General features: G+C 34.2%; 1 protein-coding gene across 2 annotated transcripts; it reads right to left on the bottom strand.

The window, feature by feature from the left end:
• Window positions 1-7933: 7933 nt before the first annotated feature.
• On the bottom strand, window positions 7934-13020 carry LOC21404740 (cytokinin dehydrogenase 5). Of its 2 annotated transcripts, XM_024174539.1 has the most exons (6): window positions 12411-13020; window positions 11911-11913; window positions 11558-11685; window positions 10882-11157; window positions 9310-9572; window positions 7934-8492 (listed from the first exon to the last, which is right to left on the bottom strand). In XM_024174539.1, the coding sequence occupies exons 1-6, from the start codon at window positions 13018-13020 to the stop codon at window positions 8120-8122; spliced, it is 1653 nt and encodes a 550-aa protein (XP_024030307.1). In that variant the 3' UTR covers window positions 7934-8119. The 2 variants fall into 2 exon arrangements, with proteins under 2 accessions (XP_024030307.1, XP_024030306.1); XM_024174538.1 differs by lacking the exon at window positions 11911-11913.
• Window positions 13021-20632: the final 7612 nt, after the last annotated feature.

The following is a 20632-nucleotide window of genomic DNA, read 5'->3' as shown; positions in this document are numbered from 1 at the left end:
ATGCCGAGAACCATTGTTTCTGATAGGGATGGAAAGTTCTTGAGTTACTTTTGGAAGACTTTGTGGGGAAATTTAGGCACCAAGTTATTATTTTCTACTACTTGTCACCCACAAACTGATGGACAAACTGAAGTAGTGAATAGGACTTTGTTCACTTTGTTGCGAGCAATCATACAAAAGAACTTGAAAACATGGGAATATTGTTTGCCACATGTTGAATTTTCTTATAACCGATGTATTCATTCTGCAACTAAATTTTCACCATTTGAGTTTGTTTATGGTTTAAACCCACTGACACCTTTGGATTTAACTCCTTTACCTTTGAGTGAACGTGTTAATTTAGATGGCAAAAAGAAGGTTGAATTTGTTAGGCAAATCCATGAGAAAGCTAGACAACACATAGAGTGACGAATGGAGCAATATGTCAAGCACGCCAACAAGGTCCGCAAGAAGGTTGTCTTTGAACCGGGAGATTGGGTTTGGCTGCATATGAGGAAGGATAAATTTCCCGAGCAAAGGTGTTCAAAACTTCTTCCAATGGGTGATGGACCGTTTCAAGTGGTGGAGCGCATCAATGACAACGCCTACAAGCTTGAATTACCAAGTGAGTATGGTGTTAGTGCAAGCTTTAATGTTTCTGATTTATCCCCTTTTGATGTAGGTGACGATTTGAGGACAAATCCTTTTCATGAGGGAGAGAATGATGCGATGGGTGGAGCACAAGAGCACGCAGCAAAACATTCAAGAGATCCATTGAGTTTACCAAGTGGTCCGGTGACAAGGCTTAAAGTCAAATGCTTCAAGGAAGCATTGAACGGGTTGGTTCAACAAATTGGTGATACGGCAAACACATGGAGGCCCAATACAAGTCCAAATCCGAGTGAAGAGAACCTCGTCACAATGATTAAGGTTCTAGAATATTCAAGTTAAAGTGCAAAGAACTTAACAAGGGGCTGGCCGGATTGGGCCTAGGGGAAAAGCTTTATGGCCGAATTGGCCTTGGAATGTATAGGGTCCGAGTTGGACTTGGAATAGAATCCGAGTTTGGGCTTTAGTTTTAGATAATTAAACGTTTTAGTCTTTTTTTTTTCTTTAGGATTTAAATCGCAACCTATATAAATAGGGATGCTAAACTCATTTTTGAATTAATTAATGAATTATTATTGATATTGAGGTTTCTCATATTCGTGCTTCTTGGTTCTTGAGAAGACTTTGAACTTATCAAGTATTGTTCTTGTGGCGTTCAAACGATCAGACTTATCATTGAGATTAACGGGTGTTTCTTGATAATCTTGGTGTGGCGTTCTTCAACCTTCGTAGTTCTTAATTCGCGTCTTGATAGACAACGGGTTAAGGCTCAGCAATCTTGCATCTTGAAGATCTTGGGGTTGTGATCCGCGTGTGTTGTTGGGTCTCGTCGCGTCGTTGGCGAGGTTCATATCACGTATAACATGCCATATAGATATAATGTGCCTACTTATATATTTTATAACATGTCATGCATACACGCGTATTTATTATTATTTATTTTATTTATTATAAAAGAGTTTTAGAAAAATAAAATAAATAATAATAAATGCGCGTGTATGCATGACATATTATAAAACATAAATAAAATAAAATAAGAACCATGCTCTAAAATGGATTTAAGTTGCAAAATTTATTTGCAAAATAATATTATATGTGAAATTGAATTTAAGAGTTTAATTTTTAAAATTTCACATATCCGAAAAATAAATTGTTTATTTATTAGGATTTGAAAAATATGAGATGATTTTCAAATAAAATACATATTTACAAAATAATGAGTGGGAGAGGGTTGTATGACAATACGACCCACTGGTCTTCATAGTTCAACACTGTGAGATTCGAAAGGGACTTCGCGGCAATACCGATTCTGCACTCCCTAGGAAAAGCGTTCTTTCAGATCAATAACAAGGTTGACTTCTTAGCGATAGGATTCAAGGATGTATTTTCGGTTTGACCTACCCTACGGTGGCACTTTGGAGTTAAGTCTGTCGAATCTGAAACGATGGGTTACACTCATGAAAATATAATCAAATTGTTGATTATATTTTTGACAAAAATAACGGTAGTTGATAAATATGAAAATATGAGATATTTTGATTATATTTATTAATTGAGAAGGTCTCAGTTCAATTTGTGAATATTTTGACCTACCCTACGGCGGCACTACATTCGTGGTAAATTGGATTATCGTTGGCACTTAAAATTAAAACATGGTTTATGTATTTTTCATGTGCATCATGCATCATATTTAATTGTGCCTAAATACACATGTTTTGATATTCATGCATATAATTTGATAAGATGAATATTCTACTTATTTCTGGTAATATATTAAATCCTATAATCTCACTACATGAAACTGAAACACTGACTAGACATAAATTATGCGAAGTGGTAAAGTAACATAAATCACTTACATTCATGTGATGAATGTAAGTTTGTCCCAAAAATGGAGGATTGTCCTCCTGTCCCTAACGAAATCACTGTAACTAACTGTTAGCTAGGGTTGTGTGTGGTAATTCACAAGAAATATGAAGGCATGAAAACAGCTTATGAGATAATGCAGTCATTAGATACCGTATCTGGAAATCCATATAAGAAAGGGTTGACTAAATACTGTAAGGGCCCTGACCAAAAGACGAAAGGAAAGTCATTTCCACCGAAATAAAGGAAAAGAATCAAAAAAATATGATTTGCTAGTTCTGAAAACATGTTTCGTAAATGGTGATTCCTATTCCTGGATAGTAGATTCAGGAGTTACTACTCATGTTTGTTTTCTTTATTAAGTCTTAGTTCTTACAAGGAAATTGTTTCCCGAAACAAAAAAAGGAACTCAAGTAAATATGATTTGCTAGTTCTAAAAACATGTTTTAGTAAAATGGTGATTTCTTATCATGGATAGTAGATTCATGAATAACTAATCATGTTTATTTTCTTTAAGTCTCAACTCTTACAAGGAAATTATTTCTTAAAACAAAGAAAGGAACTCAAGGAAATATGATTCGTTAGTTCTAAAAATATGTTTAGTAAAAGGGTGATTCCTTATCCTGAATAGTAGATTCGAGAATAACTAATCATGTTTTGTTTTCTTTATTAAGTCATAGTCCTTAAATGAAAATTGTTTCCACCTAAACAAAGAAGAAGAATAAAAGTAAATAAGATTTACTAATTCTAGAAACATCTTTAGTAGAGGGTGATTCCTCATCCTGGATAGTTGATTCGAGAGCAACTAATCATGTTTGGGTTTCTTTGCAAAATCTTGGTTCTTACAAAGAACTTGCTATCAGGGACTACACGATGAAAGTGGAGAAACCGTGAGGGTACCGGCAAAAGCAGTGGGAGAAGTTAGACTTTAGTTTTGGAAATACCTTATTGTGAACAATGTTTATTTCCCTCCAGGTATAAAGAGAAATTTGATTTATAATTCCAAATTATTTGAACAATTGCCTTTAATAATAATCTAGTTCACATCTTTCGGAATGGTTCCGATATTTGTTCTAGATATTTGGAAAACGATTTATACCGTTTAAACCGATGCCTAGCTTACTGCGTAATGTTGAAATGTTCAAAAGTTGTCGAACCTAAGAATAAGAAGCAAAGGATCTCTCACGATAAATAACACATATCTGTGTCATCTTAAACTTGGTCATATTAGCCTAAACTGGATTGAAAGACTAGTAAAGGATGGTCCTTTATGCAAACTAAAAGTTGGTAAGCTTCCAGTCTGTGAATCTTGTTTGGGAGGTAAAATGACCAAGAGGCCTTCCAAGTCGAAAGGAGAAAGAGCTATAGAACCCCTTCAGCTAATACATTCAGATGTATGTAGACCGTTAAACATCCAAGATAGAGGAGGTTACAAATATTTCGTCACCTTTATTGATGACTATTCGAGATATGGTTATGTTTACCTAATGCAACGGAAATCTGAAACTTTTGAAAGTTTAGAGACTTCTGAGCAGAAGTTGAAAAACAATTAGGTAAATCAATTAAGACACTTCAATCAGATCGAGCAGGTGAATACCTAGACTAAGAGTTCCAGGATTTCTTGATTGAAAAAGGTGTGGTATCCCAATTGACTACACTCGGTACACCACATCAGAATGGTGTAGTCGAAAGGAGATATTAGACTTTGCTAGACATGATAAGATCAATGTTGAGTTATTCTTCGCTTCCTACTTCGTTTTGGGGTTATGCCCTAAGAATCACCGTGTATATTCTGAATCTAGTACCAACTAAGTCTGTACCAAAGACACCCCTAGAGTTGTGGAATGGTCAAAAGCCAGTTTTGAAGCATATTCGCATATGGGAGTGCCCGGCTCATGTGATGAAACAATCGACTAGGATGTTGAAACTAAGTATTTGTGGGATATGTAATAGGGACAAGAGGAGGATTATTTTATATAGTCACAAGAATCAAAGGGTACTTGTATCGACAAATGTCACGTTCTGGAGTAAGAATATATGATAAGTTTTTCAAGCCCAGAAACAAAGTAGTTCTGAAAAAGTTACTTTCCAATGAGATTGGACCACAATCGATAATAGTTGTTGGAACGCTAAGAGATAAGACCACGATTCCTAATTAAACTCATGTGGCACCTCGTCGTAGTGGGAAGGTAAGTAAGTTACCTGACCGGTATACTGGGGAAGCACAAATCGTGACTGTTGATGATGATAAAAAGGATCCGTTGACCTTTAAGGCTACGATGGATGATTCTGATAAGGAAAAGTGGCAAGCAGCTATGAAACTCGAGATAAAGTCCATGTACTCCAACTCAGTCTAGTAACTTGTTGATTTACCTAAGGGGGTAAAACCTATTGGATGCAAATGGATTGTCAAGAGGAAGAGATGAGAGGATGGAAAAGTAGAGACTTATAAAGCAAGGCTAGTGGTAAAGGGTTATACCCAGAAATAGGGAGTTGACTTTGAGGAAACTCTCGCATCGAAAGCCATGCTTAAGTCCATCTGGATACTCTTGGCCATATGAGCATATTTTGAATATGAGATATGGCCGATGGATGTCAAGCCAACTTTTCTAAATGGCTATCTTGAAGAAACCATCTATATCGATCAGCTAGAGAGTTACACAGAGGAAGGCCAAGAGCCGAAAGTCCGCAAGCTGTCGAGATCCATTTATGGATTGAAACAAGCTTTTAGATTATGGAACATCAGGTTTGATAAGGCTATTAAGTCTTATGGATTTGATCAAAACCAAGATGTATCGAACAAAAGAAAAGAAGATGTTCTTATTCTTTGCAAACCCGAATATATGATATTCAGTGGGAGTGGTCAATCGTTGTCAGTTGAACTCAAGATTCAATCATTGGGTAGCGTTGTAGTGTATCCTTAAGTGTATGAGGAAAGCAAGAAAATATAAGATAGTTTAGTCAGTGAAAGAGTTATCTTTTAGCTGGATACACATACTTTGACTATGAGTCTTCCATGGATTTCGTGAGTCGATATCCAAATCTGTGTTCACACTAGGTGAAGGAGTCGTGATATGAAAGGTTGTTGGCAAAGTGTGATTGCTAATTCTATCATTAAGAGTTAATGTGTTGTAGCTTGTGAAGCAGCAAAAGAAAGCAACCTGACTCTAGAAATTCTTAACTGATATGGAAGTTATTTCACGCATAGACCAGTCATGGACACCTAGAAAGTTTCAGGATTGGAGACATATTCTACTTGCTTTAGGACAAGTGGGAGATTATTGGTAATGGTGTCCTAGAAGCATGAGATGTGATAGGATATTTATTATTTATTTAATAAAAGGGTTTATTCATCATTTTATGTGTATATATTTGTGAATATTTTATGAATATCAATGAAAATTCTATGATTATTTATGTGACCTTAAACATTGTATATAAGTGTTATATGCGAGAGGATAATGTTTAAGGATAATAATCAAAAAGCGATGTTTGTAATAAATTTAATTAAAGTTCAGAATCTTTAATTAGAACATTACTAATACATGTCATTCTCATTAATAATAGAATGGTGTTATCCGCACTGTTAATATGGCGAGATATTGAATGAATGTATTACGCATAATGAGAGTATGTAGAATAGGGACACATACACAATATGAATTTCTAATAATTTCCGTTAAATATAGAAATTCTAATTGAGTCTACCGATGGTTATATACATAATAATCTTAATCATGAGTTCTTAACAAACTCCTATTTATGGATTTGTGTCTTTTAATTTACTCGGTATGGATTCTGAGACCCTGAATCCTATTCCTTGTATTTTGGAGACATGATGAAGTAGGTAGCCGTGAATGTCATTATACGAGATGGAATCCATTCCTTCTTGAGAAAGAAGCATATAAATAATTCTCTTGAGTATTGATTCGGTACTTGGATTAGTAAGAGTGCTTTGGTTCATGAATGTGTTTATGAATCACTATCCATTAGAAAATCAATACTCAAGGATGAAGATATAATTAGAGAGGTTAACGGATTCTACCTAGCTCTAATTATGAATTATTTATGGAGGATTGATCTATATGCAGTGACTATATCAAATAGACACTTCACAGTTTAGAAGTAATTTATGTCTATAATTTTGAGAGTGCAATTCCAAGTTTATAGTGGAGTAACTATTGAAATTAATAGAATTAATAAATTAATTAAAGTGTTTAATTAATTATTAATTTTATTAGAGCTCGAGATTATAGGCTCATTAGTCCTTGCGTCATCTTAGTAATTCTACATGACATAAAGGGCAAAATGAGAATTTTAGAATTACGGAATTCTAAAATTAAACACTCGAAAATAATTAATTGAGAATTAATTATACATTAAATAATGTGATTATTTAAATTTGAATTTGAATTTTGGATCACTTATGTAAGGTGTTCACATAGTGTGAACGCAAAGCACGGTGTGAACACAGTGTGAACACAATTTAAATTTATCATTTTAAACTTATTTGATAAGTTGTTCAATTTATAATTCAAATTAATTTAAGTTTGACTTACATTGGAATTTGAATTTTGAGTCAAAATTGGACTACATGATAAAGGATAATTTTCTCTTTCTTCCCTATCTGTAGTTGGCGCCGCCCAGGGATAAGATCCCAAGAGAGTGGCCGGCCATAGTGGATAAAATAGAAGAGGAGATTTTGTTTCAAATTCAAATAAGAGATAATTAACAAGCTTTATCTTAGAGATAGAGATTGAATTATTTCTAAAAGTTTGACTTCTACTCTATAAGTAAGAGAATAATAGAAAATTTTTGACCTATTTTTTTAAAAAGTGGCCGAATTTCTCTATAGAGTAAAAGGAAAAATTTTTCTTCAAAAATTCTACATCGTGCATGCGTTGGTGTTTGTGGAAATTTGAGTGTTTGTTCTAATATGTTGTCTCAGGTGTGCCCACACACACACGTCTTCGTAGATTCTAAAATTGACGTGGAAGACATTAGTTTTCTAAACACAAGGCTTTGGAGTAAGGATTGTTCGAGGTCAAAAAACTCAAATTATCATCATAATCGGCTGTTAAGTATTATTAGTAATTGAGTTCTTAATAAATTAATTAATGTGATTAATTTATTTATACATAAATTAATATAATTTATAAAGTATCTCAAAATTTTATTAAAATTTTTGTTATATTTGATATGTTATCTTCACACTTCCGCGTTCGAATTCGATTTAGAAACTAATAAAAATCATCTGTGTGCGACAGAAGGCTGCTGACAACGCGAGACGCGGAGGCAAGCAAACCGGAAACCAGTCGGCCTGTTGGAATCATGGGTGCTTGCTAAACTATAAACATTCACATGTGCACATGCACCGACCCCACCTCCACCAGAGAAAAAAAAAACAAAAAAAAAACAAAAAACAAAACGACACAATAGAAACAACTTCTAATTAACAGCTTCTTAATCGCACCGCACTGTAAAATAAATAAATAAATAAATAAATAAAAGCTAAAGCTCTATTATGATATATACAAAGCTTAACCCTACTACTAGCTAGCTCAGTACTTCAACACTAGTGTATCTAGATGTATATCAATAGCGATTCGTCTAGGCTAGTCTCTAAATATGTGAATTTTTTATTTTTTTTGGTTTTTTTGATGAATCACGATGAAGCTATTATGCTGTTGTGAGTATTGATAGGTTTGGTGTTCTTGGTATTGTGGGCGAAGGAAGGAGTGAAAATGCGTTGGCCTGTGGCTAAGATATGGCGGGGGTCGAACTCCATCTTGCGCTTGTGAAACTGGGCCCACTTATCTCCGAAGTGGTCCACCCACTCCTGTTGTGTTGTGTAGTGGGGCAGGTACTGCTTTGCCTTGATCCCGGCAGCGGCGCAGAATCTGAGGATCTGACGGTTCTGATGCATCAGGTACTCCAATGACTGGGTCTCATCCGCGGTGTCCAAGGCCGATCTCAGCAATGCCACAAGGTAAAACACGTCCTCATCCGGTGTCACCGCCGAGCTCCTCTGGTCCCACCTGCACACAATCACCACCACCAAACACCATTTAGATTAAGCAAGCCGCAGTTTCGTTTTTTTTTTCCGCACGAAGATAAACAAATAAAAACAAATTAAGGTACGAAACATACAATTTTGAACGGTGAATCATATTTGAATCATGTCATACTAAAAAAACTAGGATGATTTATCAGAACTTTATGAAAATTTAATGGTTGAGAACTACTGAATCAATAGTAAACTTTTAGAGTAATTGTTTTTTTTTTTTTTTTAAAAAAATCGATTATAATAAAGAGTTGGGATCAGGAGGTCTTAATAAAACCAGTGGGACCAGATGGGTGTGCAGAGGTGGGTGATGGGTCGTTAACATATATATACTAACGGCTAGGTTTCTGGAACTCCTACTTTAGTCTTTGGAACAGGACATCTCGTCAGTGGTTTCCTCAGTCCCCACATAAGATCTTCTGACGCAGGGGATCTTCCTCTCTTGGATGATCACCACAGTTGATTTTGTTGGCTTTCAGCCAAACAACAACAGGGGATTAAAAGGCAAAAAAAATTAAATAATCCAATTACGCTAGCTAACTTAATTAATCATGTACATCAAGACTAGTTTATTTCCAATAAAAGAATTAATTAATGTCACACTCTAATCAATGTGGGGATGAATAAAAGAGTACAACCAGGGCAATTGTTTTTAGATGACGCATATGCAGCAGTTAGAAATGTCGTAATATTATGTCCATCACGAGGAAGAAAGCGCGCGCGCGCGCATATATATATATATATTATGATCGTATATATATTCGTATGCATGTGGTTAACTTATAACTTACTTGTCCTTGTTCATGGGGTAGATGAGAATGGGCCCACTTGTCTTATTACCCAAAATACTCTTGAACACACCCTCATCGAAGTCAGAAATCCTCGACTTGGGGACAAAAAGGTTGAACCATGGGTGGGGCACGTCCCACAAGCCCTTGGACCGGAGCTTTAACTCGGCCTTGTGGACCCGGTCCAAGAAATCCACGTATGGCAAATCCGTTGTGAAGACTGATGTCGGTATGAAATCCAATTTCTTTAGCAAGCCCTCTACTTCCTGCGTGAAAACGCCAACTTATATTATTTAATTGTTACATAATTCTCTGTCGTTGCAATTATATATACGTATAATTTAGTCATAAGAATAATATTAACAGATTATAATAATAATAATAATTAATATGCAATCAAAGTACACGGAAGAAAGCTGCTACCATACCAAACTGTTGGTTTTGTCAGGATAAGTTCGATTCTAAAAATATTTTCTATCCAAAGAAAGTAGAGAGAATAATTGGTGGGTGAGCGGCTTAGATTTAGTAATATTTAAATAATAAAATATTAAAAAAGTTGCGTTAAATCTTAGGATTTCGAAGGGGATAATAGATCACGGAAGATGTTCCATGTTTTCTTCCGTATGTTTTATTGTATTTTATGGGTAGCTTATTACATGCTTTATATAAACTATACACTTCAACACTAAACTCAACCGTATAATCTATATCCTTTGTGGGACAGCCCAAAAATTGCTTAATCCACTAATAATAAGCTCTGATTGGTATTAGATATGTACAACAAACACAGAGAAGGACAAAAACGCTAGTAAAATACGTACTATCCTTAACGAAAACCCAAGAATTTTAGCACCGGGGTGGTTGGAAGCCAAGAATTTTGCCACCCAACTAGAGACTTTCGAAAGTTATATGTATAGAAAATTCAGTCTCGTTAGAAGCAACTATTGATTGACTAGGTGTTGCTTTAGCATGAAGGACACCAATAATAAAGACATGGCCGCAAAATAGAAGATATACTCATACGTATATTTATAGTTACGTATTTCTTTAGGTTTTCCAAATTGTTATATATATTAACTTTCGTCTATATATATTATATGTCAAACCAAAATTAAACAGATTTTGTCTTTTACCTTAGTAGGCGGTACTGGCGGCTTTGGAAAAAACTTGCATGCCCTAAGTTATTATATCAGACAGATTAGGCCCACAAGAAGGGCCACAGATTGCTACAAGAATGAAGGGTAGTTGTCTAAATACAGCTAGCAAATATATAGTCGCATTTAGAAGACAGTGTAGCTTTTAATAGACTGGAATGTCACCACCGCCTAATCAATTATCGGCGCCAGCGCCACCTACTTTGAATAGATATGCATCACTTAACCCAACCAAGATAACAAAAAACAAGAAAGATCACTTCTAATATGATGTCAACTTAATATATTTCTTTTGACATTTTTCTAGCTATACTATATATGACGACAACATATGCTACGAATTATAATGACACAAGATATATAAATGTAACGCTAACATATTAAGGGGCCGGATAATAATAAATTAAAATTTGATTAATACCTGATCAATGGTTTCGGCAGTTGATTCATCGTAATTTTTTGTTATCTCCAAGCAATATAATACACCTCCATCGGCATTAATAGAGCTGAGTTTAACAGGATTTCGAGGTGAAAAAAATGAAGATCTCCAATTGTTAATGAGGCCTTCGTCTACTATTACAAAACCTTCAACATAGTCGAATCTTTGGGATGCCGGGAGTCCATGCAAAGAGATTAGAAACTCTTGGTCTTTGGTAAATGAGGAGAAATTGGAATACAGTACTCGAATCCACCTCACCTAAATGGACAACAACAATAATAAGAAGGAAACCAAAAAAAAAAAAAAAAAAGGGCAAAAGAGCACCAAAAAGAGAGAAAAAGACCACGTCAGAAAGAGAGGCAAAAGGACACGTCAACAACATTGCCAGCTATGGAACAGCCGTTTGAATGGGTTAAAAAGCTAGCTTTCATGGACCCAAACCCCTTAGAACTCTTTAGACCATGATACCCTTTTGCCTTTTTAGGTTTTGTCATTAACAAATACTAGGAATTTTTTATTGCAAGAGTTTATGTGCCCCACCGTGGAACCAACTCATGAAAGCGCATTTCAAACAAGTAAAAAATTATTACGGCATAAAAGAAAAATAGAGTAAGAGGGATATGGAAAAAAAAAAAAAAAAAAAAAAAACGATATATACCCTTTGAGGAGCTGGTTCAAGAGCAATTCTAGCCCTAGTTATGATTCCAAATTGCCCTAGACCACCGAGAACAGCGTGGAACAGCTCTGAGTTTTTCTCTTCCGAGCACGTCAAGAGCTCACCCTTGCCTGGTTATAGCCATAATATATATAAAACAACAACGTTAACCTATGTTGCGTTCTATTAATGTCAGAAAATCTTACGATATCTATTAACCAAACATAGAGAATTTGAAGCTTAACCTACACCACGTTCAACAATTAATTTATATTAATGTGGGAATGTTCTTCTATTAATTTAATCAGACACAACAAAAGAGGCCATGTGAAGTTATACCACATGAACAGATTAACCAACTCTTTTTCTTGGACGCTTTGCTCATATAGGGTTTAAACAAAGATATCCCTACCGCCGCTTGAATAAACTTTATATTTAAAGATAGTTTTGAAAATATATATTGATCACGAGAAAAAACATGATTTCAAAGCCCAAACAAACAGACACAAATATACGGTATGTCATATATGTTATATGTATATGGATGCCGCAAGTTTAGGTGCTGACACACTGTAGTACTACTACGACCAGATCAAACCAAGCTTTAAAAAAGACTTTACGAACAGATCAGCTCAAAGTACAAAGCCAAAAAAAAAAAAACAGAGAGAGAGAGCCAGAGAACAATATATCTTCGTTTTTCAGGTATTATAAATAAATAAATAAACCATCATAGCTCGATTGGGAAAGAACGTTGTAATGTAATGGAAAGAACTAATTAGGTGATACATATTCAAACAGAAAATATATATTAAAAAAAAACATGCAAGAGAGGAAAAGTGGAGTAAAAAAGAAAAACCTGTAACGACGTCGAGTTCTTGAACGTTTGCGATTTGAGGACCGTGATTGAAAGTTTGGCCGCTGATTCCAGCATTGGAAAGCGTTCCACCGACAGTCAAATACAAATAATCCGTCCACGACTTTGGCGCCAAGCCATGCTCCAACGTCGCCTTCAGCACATCTATCCACAAATCTCCTCCCCACACGTCCACGTACATCTCTCTCTCCGAAACCTGAGGCCGAGCCGCCGCCGCCGCCGCCGAAGTCTGATCAGCCGCAGTCCTTTCTCTTGAGCTGCTCATTTTGATGACCACTCCGTTGGTCGCCTGCGCCTGTCCGTTTATCGAATGCCCGTGTCCCCGCGCCGATACTGTCAGCCCCGGCGCCGAGCCGTAAGCCGCTCGGATGAGCCTCGCGACGTCTTCAGCTGAGGCCGGGTGCAAGACTGCCAGCGGCTTGGCTCTCGTCATCAAGCCGAAGTCCGACGACGCCGTTTCGACGTCAGCCGGGTCGACGCTTAGCTGGCCGTCGACCCCCAGGCGGAGAAGCTCCGTGGGGTCCACCGTCAATCCGACGGTTACAATTAGTCTACAAATAGCGAAGGTCAAGAGAAGCTTATTTGTAGCCATATATATATATATATATATATATATCTATATATAATGAATGTTTATACAGATGTATATAAAAACCTTGTTCTCAAGAAGAGAACCTTTTGTTGGTAAAATTTTTGGTTTTTATAGCGGAAAGAAAGGGGATGAAGGATTAGAAAAGTGCGCACACCGGCGGAGAGAAGAAGTAGGCGGTGGTGGTGGTATTGATCAAATGGGGAATTAGCAGAGAACAAAATCTTGTGGCAGCGGTGTGTGGGTAACGTAAGCCGGATTGCACTTTAAAGATTTTCCACGCAACATGAACAGATTCTCTCCTTCTCTCTCTCTCATCTATATATATATATATATATATAATCTGCCTTTTTTTCTCTCTTGATTTCACGTTACAAAGTGAATATCTGATGATGATCTTTTTTCCACATAATATCGTACATATGTATATGTAGAAGATATAGATGGTGAAGGCAACGAGAAACTAATAACTCAAATTTAAGCGTATACTATAAAGTCTGACTGTTTCTCTCTCTCTCTTTTCGTGTGTGTGTGTGTGTGTCTAGCATATATGATACAAGTCCTCAATTTAAAGGACAAGGAATTGAGAGGGTACTTAAGGAGATGCGCGAGAGGGAAGGATGTGTATGCCAGTGGGGCCTGCTAGACACGTGGCCGTTCACGTGCAGGGCGTGAGGTGACACGTGTGCTGGGAAAGAGATGTACAGTAGGTGGGACCCAGGGAGTGCATTTTTTCGGAAGGGGGGAAGGGTTTTGTGGGACCCACATATGGATACGGAGGATCTGTGTGGGGACGTGAGCGAAAGAAAGTTCACGTGGGTGCTGTGAGACTGCGACGATGTTATAACGCTTATGCATTGCAGCCAATAAAGATTCTCTCTCTCTGCGTTTCTTTTCGTTTCTCTCCTCTCACTTTAAAAAAGCCCAAATATACTCATCAACAGAAGCCGATGCTTAAGCTCGTATTATTAAATTGATACAGTCGTAACCGCTGCCTTATGTTATCTTGCCAATCTCATATAATTATAAATATATCTTTTTATATATGTACGTGTATAAAATCTATTTTCCTTCTCGAAGTCCCAAGACAATCACAGAATCTAAGCCTTAGATTACAAGGGTAGTTATGGTTTGCCATATCCATGATAAACACCAAAAATAATGCTTTGCAACTAATGAAAAAAAAAATCATTGATAATGGACAACTATTGGGTGTTTGGAGATTAGTCAAATTTTGTTCCTTTTTCTTCTTTTTTTTAAAAAAAAAAAAAAAAAAAAAAAAAGAAGAAAATTTTCTTACTAATTTTGCCAATTTTCAAGTGCAAGTGGGTGTTCATTGTTCAATTGGTGCCAACTTTTTGGGTTTATTCGATTTTTATTATCCTTTGAGACTGGTCAATTTTAATCAAGTGGGTGTTCATTGTTCAAGTGGGGGTTTGACGCTCACTTTTTAAGTTACAAATTTATACCTTTTTAAAACTTTTTTAATATTAAAAAAAATCAATTTGTAGGCTGAACAAAACCCTGTTTACGGGTTTATTGGATATAACTGGGTCTCAAAATAGCAAAATATTGTAACAAATACTGATATTCACAATTGGCGGCATGACCTGGAGATGGACTTTCTCTTCAGTCTTGACAATATTTAAAAACTGATTGAAAACTAATGATTTATGTATTGTCTTTTAGAGAGGTCCCAATGATCTAATGATTCTTCTTAACAAATGCTCTTGTCTAACTCACCGGGCCTAATCGGCCAGAATGAAAATGATTGACTAATCAATTAATTATAGTGCATGCTTTTCAAGTTTTCATAAAACATTTATGTTGGACCACCTAATAATAATAGTTTGTGCACTACCAGTGTGGAATGTGGATGCCACTGATCCTTGCAAGTTTCCAAATTAAATAGTAATTTGAGGAATATAAGCATAATGCATTCTATTTTGGAATGGTCCACGTTGGTAATCAATTGTCACAGTTTTGCGGTTCGACATCATGTTATCAACTTAACTAATTAATTTCTAGATTTTTTCTTAACCAAAAACACAAAAAAAAAAAAAAAAAAAAAAAACCATCCTAACCCACTTCCTGAAATTGCAGTCTAGTCCGCAATACGAAAATTTGAAATACGATTGCGTGCCACGTTTTAAATAGCACATACACGAGAATTTTTAAAGAAACTGTCGTCATATTTTAAGCGTATAATCCACTATTTATAATAGTGAATTCACCTTATATATATAGTTAATGAGTACTGTCAAGATGTGAATTGATTCAGAAGATGGTAATTTATCATATAACATTAAAGAACTTAGTTAATCCATTGCACAAAAATAAATTTAACTAATCAGCTAGGAACGAGAAGATGTGTACTTTTTTTTTTTTTTGGTTGCTTAAATTGTCTTGAAGCTTGGTCATATGAACAATTGAACTTCTATTCTCTGTTACATAACCAGCTAGCTAGAACATCAATATTGAAGCTCCACTGGCCAGGGCTTAAAGTACTGTTTACCCATTATTGATAGTCAAATCAATCAAATCGTTAGAACGAGCAGTACAATGTTTGTCTCAAATCGTCTTATAAATCAATCTTTTACGACTATAAATCAATCTTTGTTTTGTCCAAAAAGATGACAAATTAGATTTTTCGATTCCCCGTTTACTTTTCTATGTGTCGTCTATAAGCAACGGAACTAGGAAAATCAACGCCATTACAGAATCAGCAAATTCTTTGTCTAGGGCATGCACGAACATTTCACAGTGCGTGATGTTCTTCGACTGTACTGGCGATATATCACAAACATGGATGGTCTCCAAGAAAAACCAAATTGTACGTGCTAATTATATTACACTTCATTGCAAAGTGTTTAGTCTAGATACAATGCCTATAATATATTGTCTTCAACGAAAGAATTCATATGCGTCATGTTGGAGTAGGACCCTCTTTAAAGTCATCACAAGCCTACCCCACTCATCTGATTTGATCAGTACTACGTTATTTATTTCTTCGTGGCATGACTTGCATATGTCTAATTAGTTATACTCATGATTAAGTACTAGCGCTAATTAAGGATTATAACTTAAAGGGGCATATCATATATATATATATATATATATATATATATATGTTAATTAGTGTGGTTGGAATTCTTCTTCAAAGTACTAGATACATATAGAAGAAAGATTAGTGAGCATCATTATTGATTTAACCTACATTGCAAATTAAGGTGTACTACATACATCATCTCATGTAATGTTTTATGTATCCATCGGGAGATTGAAGTTACAAGTGAATTTGTCCTTTACTTAAAGGACCATATAGAAAAGTATGTCCAAATCCTTTTAATAATAATATCATACATGGGATTCAAAAAATTAATGTACGTAAGAGAAAATTTTGGGATTTGGATTGGGGGGCATGTATGCTTCTATATATATATATATATATATATATATAATGTAACCATATACTCACTTATATATATTATTCACTTGGATCTAGCTATCCATAGTAGCCAATTGTATGTAAGTACGTACCCCTTGGTTTGTATTTTAATACACATGACAATCTGACACAAAAAAACCATATAGAGATTTGAAGTGCTCGATAAAGATCTTTTTTCTTTAAGAGCCAAAAGGAGAAGTGGGTACTGGGTTGCATTCTCGAATCAAGTACTTTATTTCTTCCTTTTTTTTTCACTTTCCTTCTTTTTTTAGATTTTCTTGAACGATCCTTTTTTAGATATTCTTGAACGATGTATGTCAAGAAAAGAAAAGAAAAATCTTCAATGGTGTACAGACAATATTCAATTTGTGAAATATTTCCCTCTCATTCTGTGATCTTATCCTCATCAATACAAAAAAAAAAAAAAGTCATATATTTTAAATAATAGAAATGAATTAAATAATAAAATCAAGATTCGCCCAATTTATTTTAAGTTGGTTTGGAACTTTTGGGGGTTGTTCTTTTGTATTTTTGAGTTAAAAGTGACTTGAGTGATGATTTTGAGTTGAGTTTGAGTTATAACTTGAGTTGAAGTTGCAACTTGAGTTTGTGTTTGAATGTGCATATTTGAGTTATGATTTGAATTGAGAATCTTTTTGAGTTTGTGTTTGAGTGAGTCAAAACTTAACTTTGTATTTAGATAGTATTTTAATTAAAACTCAATAGTGATGAAAAATTTTAATAGGGTATATGGGTGGGGTTTTATTCGTCTTTTCGTTGTGAATGCATAGAAAAAAAATCATCTCAATTAGAATTAAAACGAAAAAGTTATGACATTTTTAAGAATAGAAAAAACATTGTTCATTAACTTGAGTTCGAGTTTATGAACTCGAGTTGAAAGGAAAACTTGAACTCGAGTTTAGCCATAAACTCGAGTTTAAACTCGAATTCAAACTCGAGTTCAAACTTAAATTTTACAAAAGAACATGAACTTGAATAAAGTTATAACTAGCTCGAGTTCAAATTTTTTTTGAGTTTTGTTGCAAAAGAACAGCCCCTTGGTAACCACATTAACGTTTACTTTTATTTGTTCTATTTTTTTAAATCATTTTGGTACTTGTGTTTTTAGTAATTTTAAATTGATACCTTAACGTTTTAAAAAAATATTTTTAGTACCTTGAGATCATTTTTTAGAATGTAAAATGTTAAATTTACATTTCTCATTACTTTACCAAAAACTAATAAATTTAGAAAAATTCTAAAAAAAAAATTATTTTTAATTTAAAGCAATATTTTTATTTTTTATTTTAAATTTTTAAATGTTCAAAAAAATTTAAAGAATCTTTCTAAATTTATTATTAGTTTTTTGGTTAATGAGAAGTGTAACTTTGATATTTTACATTCCAAAAAATGACCTGAAGATACTAAAAAATAATTTTTTAAAACATTAAGGTACCGATTTAAAATTATTAAAAATACATAGTACTGAAAGACAAATTATACTAAAATATAGGGTACTAATATGAAAGTTTCCATTTTTTTCCGGCTAAAAGAGATCGTAAAGGAGTTCTTCAGAGATTGGCTTCCCATATTGATTACATTAAATAAAGTTAATAGTTTATTCACTATTGAATACGTCTATACCTACAATTTAGGTATTCCTAGGGTTAATTTTGAGTTGCAATCATGCGAAAATTACAGATTTCATCGATCAACATTATAATATATGGTTTGGAGTTTTCGTTTATTTGATGTGACATTCTGTTACAGCGATAGGGATAAAAAATAATAAAAAAAGAGGAAAGGACAAAATTAGCCTTATAATTTGGATGTTTAAGTAGGAGGAATTTGGTATACCTAAAAAAACTCTAGCAGTATTACTTTATCCAGACGATTCTTTTTACGGTATATGGAAAAGAAAGAGATAGAAGATGGTAATAAATCTTGAAGAAGATGAAGAGATGCTTGGAGATTTTCACTTGGCTTTTGAGGCAAGAGTCCCAACGTAAATTAATTTTCATGTGATTTGAGCGATATTGGGAAAATTTGACATATTTTGGGTTAGGGTTTGATGAACTCCAGATTCATTTGGAAGAGTTTAGATTATAATATTCATAATACATGAATATTCATCAGCCAATAATTTATTTAAGTTCACTTTTTTTTTAAAAATTTGGACGAATACGATAGAACATAAGTCATAACTTTTGGAAGTTTTGGACAAAATGATTAACAGCTCAACTTCGACATATGGAATTTGTTTCTATTTATCGAAATGGGTCAAATGAAATAAATTTAAAGCTTAGAAAGAGATCAAACGGTATACAGATTTCTCAAATCGGGCTTAAGATGGCAAAGTAATTATAGCATCTCAAATTTTAGGGCATAGACTACAAAATCTAGAAAATGTGTTCGTTGTCGTAACAACACGCCTTTCGAGGAATGACGGAGGAGAGTGTAATTATTCTTGTTGAAATTTGGATAGTTTTTGGACACTCTTGATTTGTAGAATATGTCACTTAAAATTTCGTGATTTTTGAAGATGTATTAATTTTAACAGGAAATGTTGAATACAAGTTTAATTATGAGATTTTAGTTTAGAACAGGTAGGATTATGGGTTGCGATTAGAAATCACTCTAATTATTGTCCAATATCCATTACTTGATGCTGAATAGTGTTTGACAAACTATATATATCGTACAAAATTAATTTCTGGATTGATCTATCATATTATATTACTTGATCATGACTTATTGTTGAAGGAATATTTAGGATTAGATCGCTGTTGAACTTTAATACATCATGTTTTTTAAACTCTTGAGTTGATCATGATAATAATGTGGGTCCATCTATAAGGATTACATATGTAGGCAATACTGAATGATGTGGACCTAATTAACTACATAAGTAAACAATAGAACACATAGATCCTGTTGAGTGTGGTAGATTCCGAGCTGGCTACTAGGGTTAAGTGCGGTTATAATATCTTAAACTGTCGAGAAATGTGTTATTGGTTATATATGGCGATTTCAAAACTATTAGTTTACTAATTTTCATCAAATGATTTATTAATGACAGTTACCTGTATGTTAAAACTTACTTTTCTATATATGAGCATATGTTTTATCATACAATTTTATTTTTCCCTCCAACTAAAAACTATATTATTTGGCATTTTCTTGCATTGATATTATTATTTTTCTAGTGAGTCAGACCGTATGATCAATTTAACTACTCAATCAATACCAAGTAGAGACGTGTCTGTACACACATAATTCACAAACTTCACACTCAATCAGGTGCATATATATAGAAATCACTTGGATGGATGCATTTCGATAACGATCGAATCATCAATTGGAGGCCCCACCAATTTGTGTGGGATCAACTTGCATTAATACTCAACTATCATTTGCTATTCCCTTTTTGTTGGGTGTAAGACTAGCTGGCAATATACCATCAATGATTAATTTCATTGCAATTATTTAGTTCAAAAACCCCAACTTCATTCCGCGCACTTTAAATATATGCTAACTTGTAAAACACTTGCTTTCGGTATGTAGAAATGTGCCAAAATTGGATAGAAACAAACAACAATAATTAAATGTATAATTCTAGCTATCTAATTCACCGTGTTAATTTAGACATTACTTTATTTGATCAACGTTTGTTGAATTAATTATAAACCCGCAGTGTTAGTGTGATATTTAATATTAATCATGAATAGAACATAGAATAAGTATGCAATCCAATTATTGTATGATCTATACAACCAATGATTTTGCAAACGTTTTTGTTTTTTTTTTATTTTTTTATTTTTTTTAAAGAAATTGTTGTTCCATGTATGTACTGATCAATTACATATATATATATATATATATATGCATATACAATGACAGTATATATTGCAGCAGATATTAATGTTCTCATATAATGGGGCTGGATTATGCCTGCATACTTTACGTGATACATACGTGTGTGTGTGTGTGTCCACTTACAACGCTTCAAATATATAGAAAGTGGGTTCCTTGTTTCTAGCTCTTTACATATAAAAATCTCCCCGTTGAAAGATTGTAGATATTCTAAATCTCGTGTGTAAAAAAGCTAAATCAGATAATATCATCATTAAAATTTGCAAAAGAAAAAAGAGAGTGATTGTATCTCTT

The sequence above is a fragment of the Morus notabilis genome, unplaced genomic scaffold (genome assembly GCF_000414095.1).
Source record: "Morus notabilis unplaced genomic scaffold, ASM41409v2 Scaffold535, whole genome shotgun sequence".
NCBI lineage: Eukaryota > Viridiplantae > Streptophyta > Magnoliopsida > Rosales > Moraceae > Morus > Morus notabilis.
This window is presented reverse-complemented; position numbering and strand designations above follow the sequence as displayed.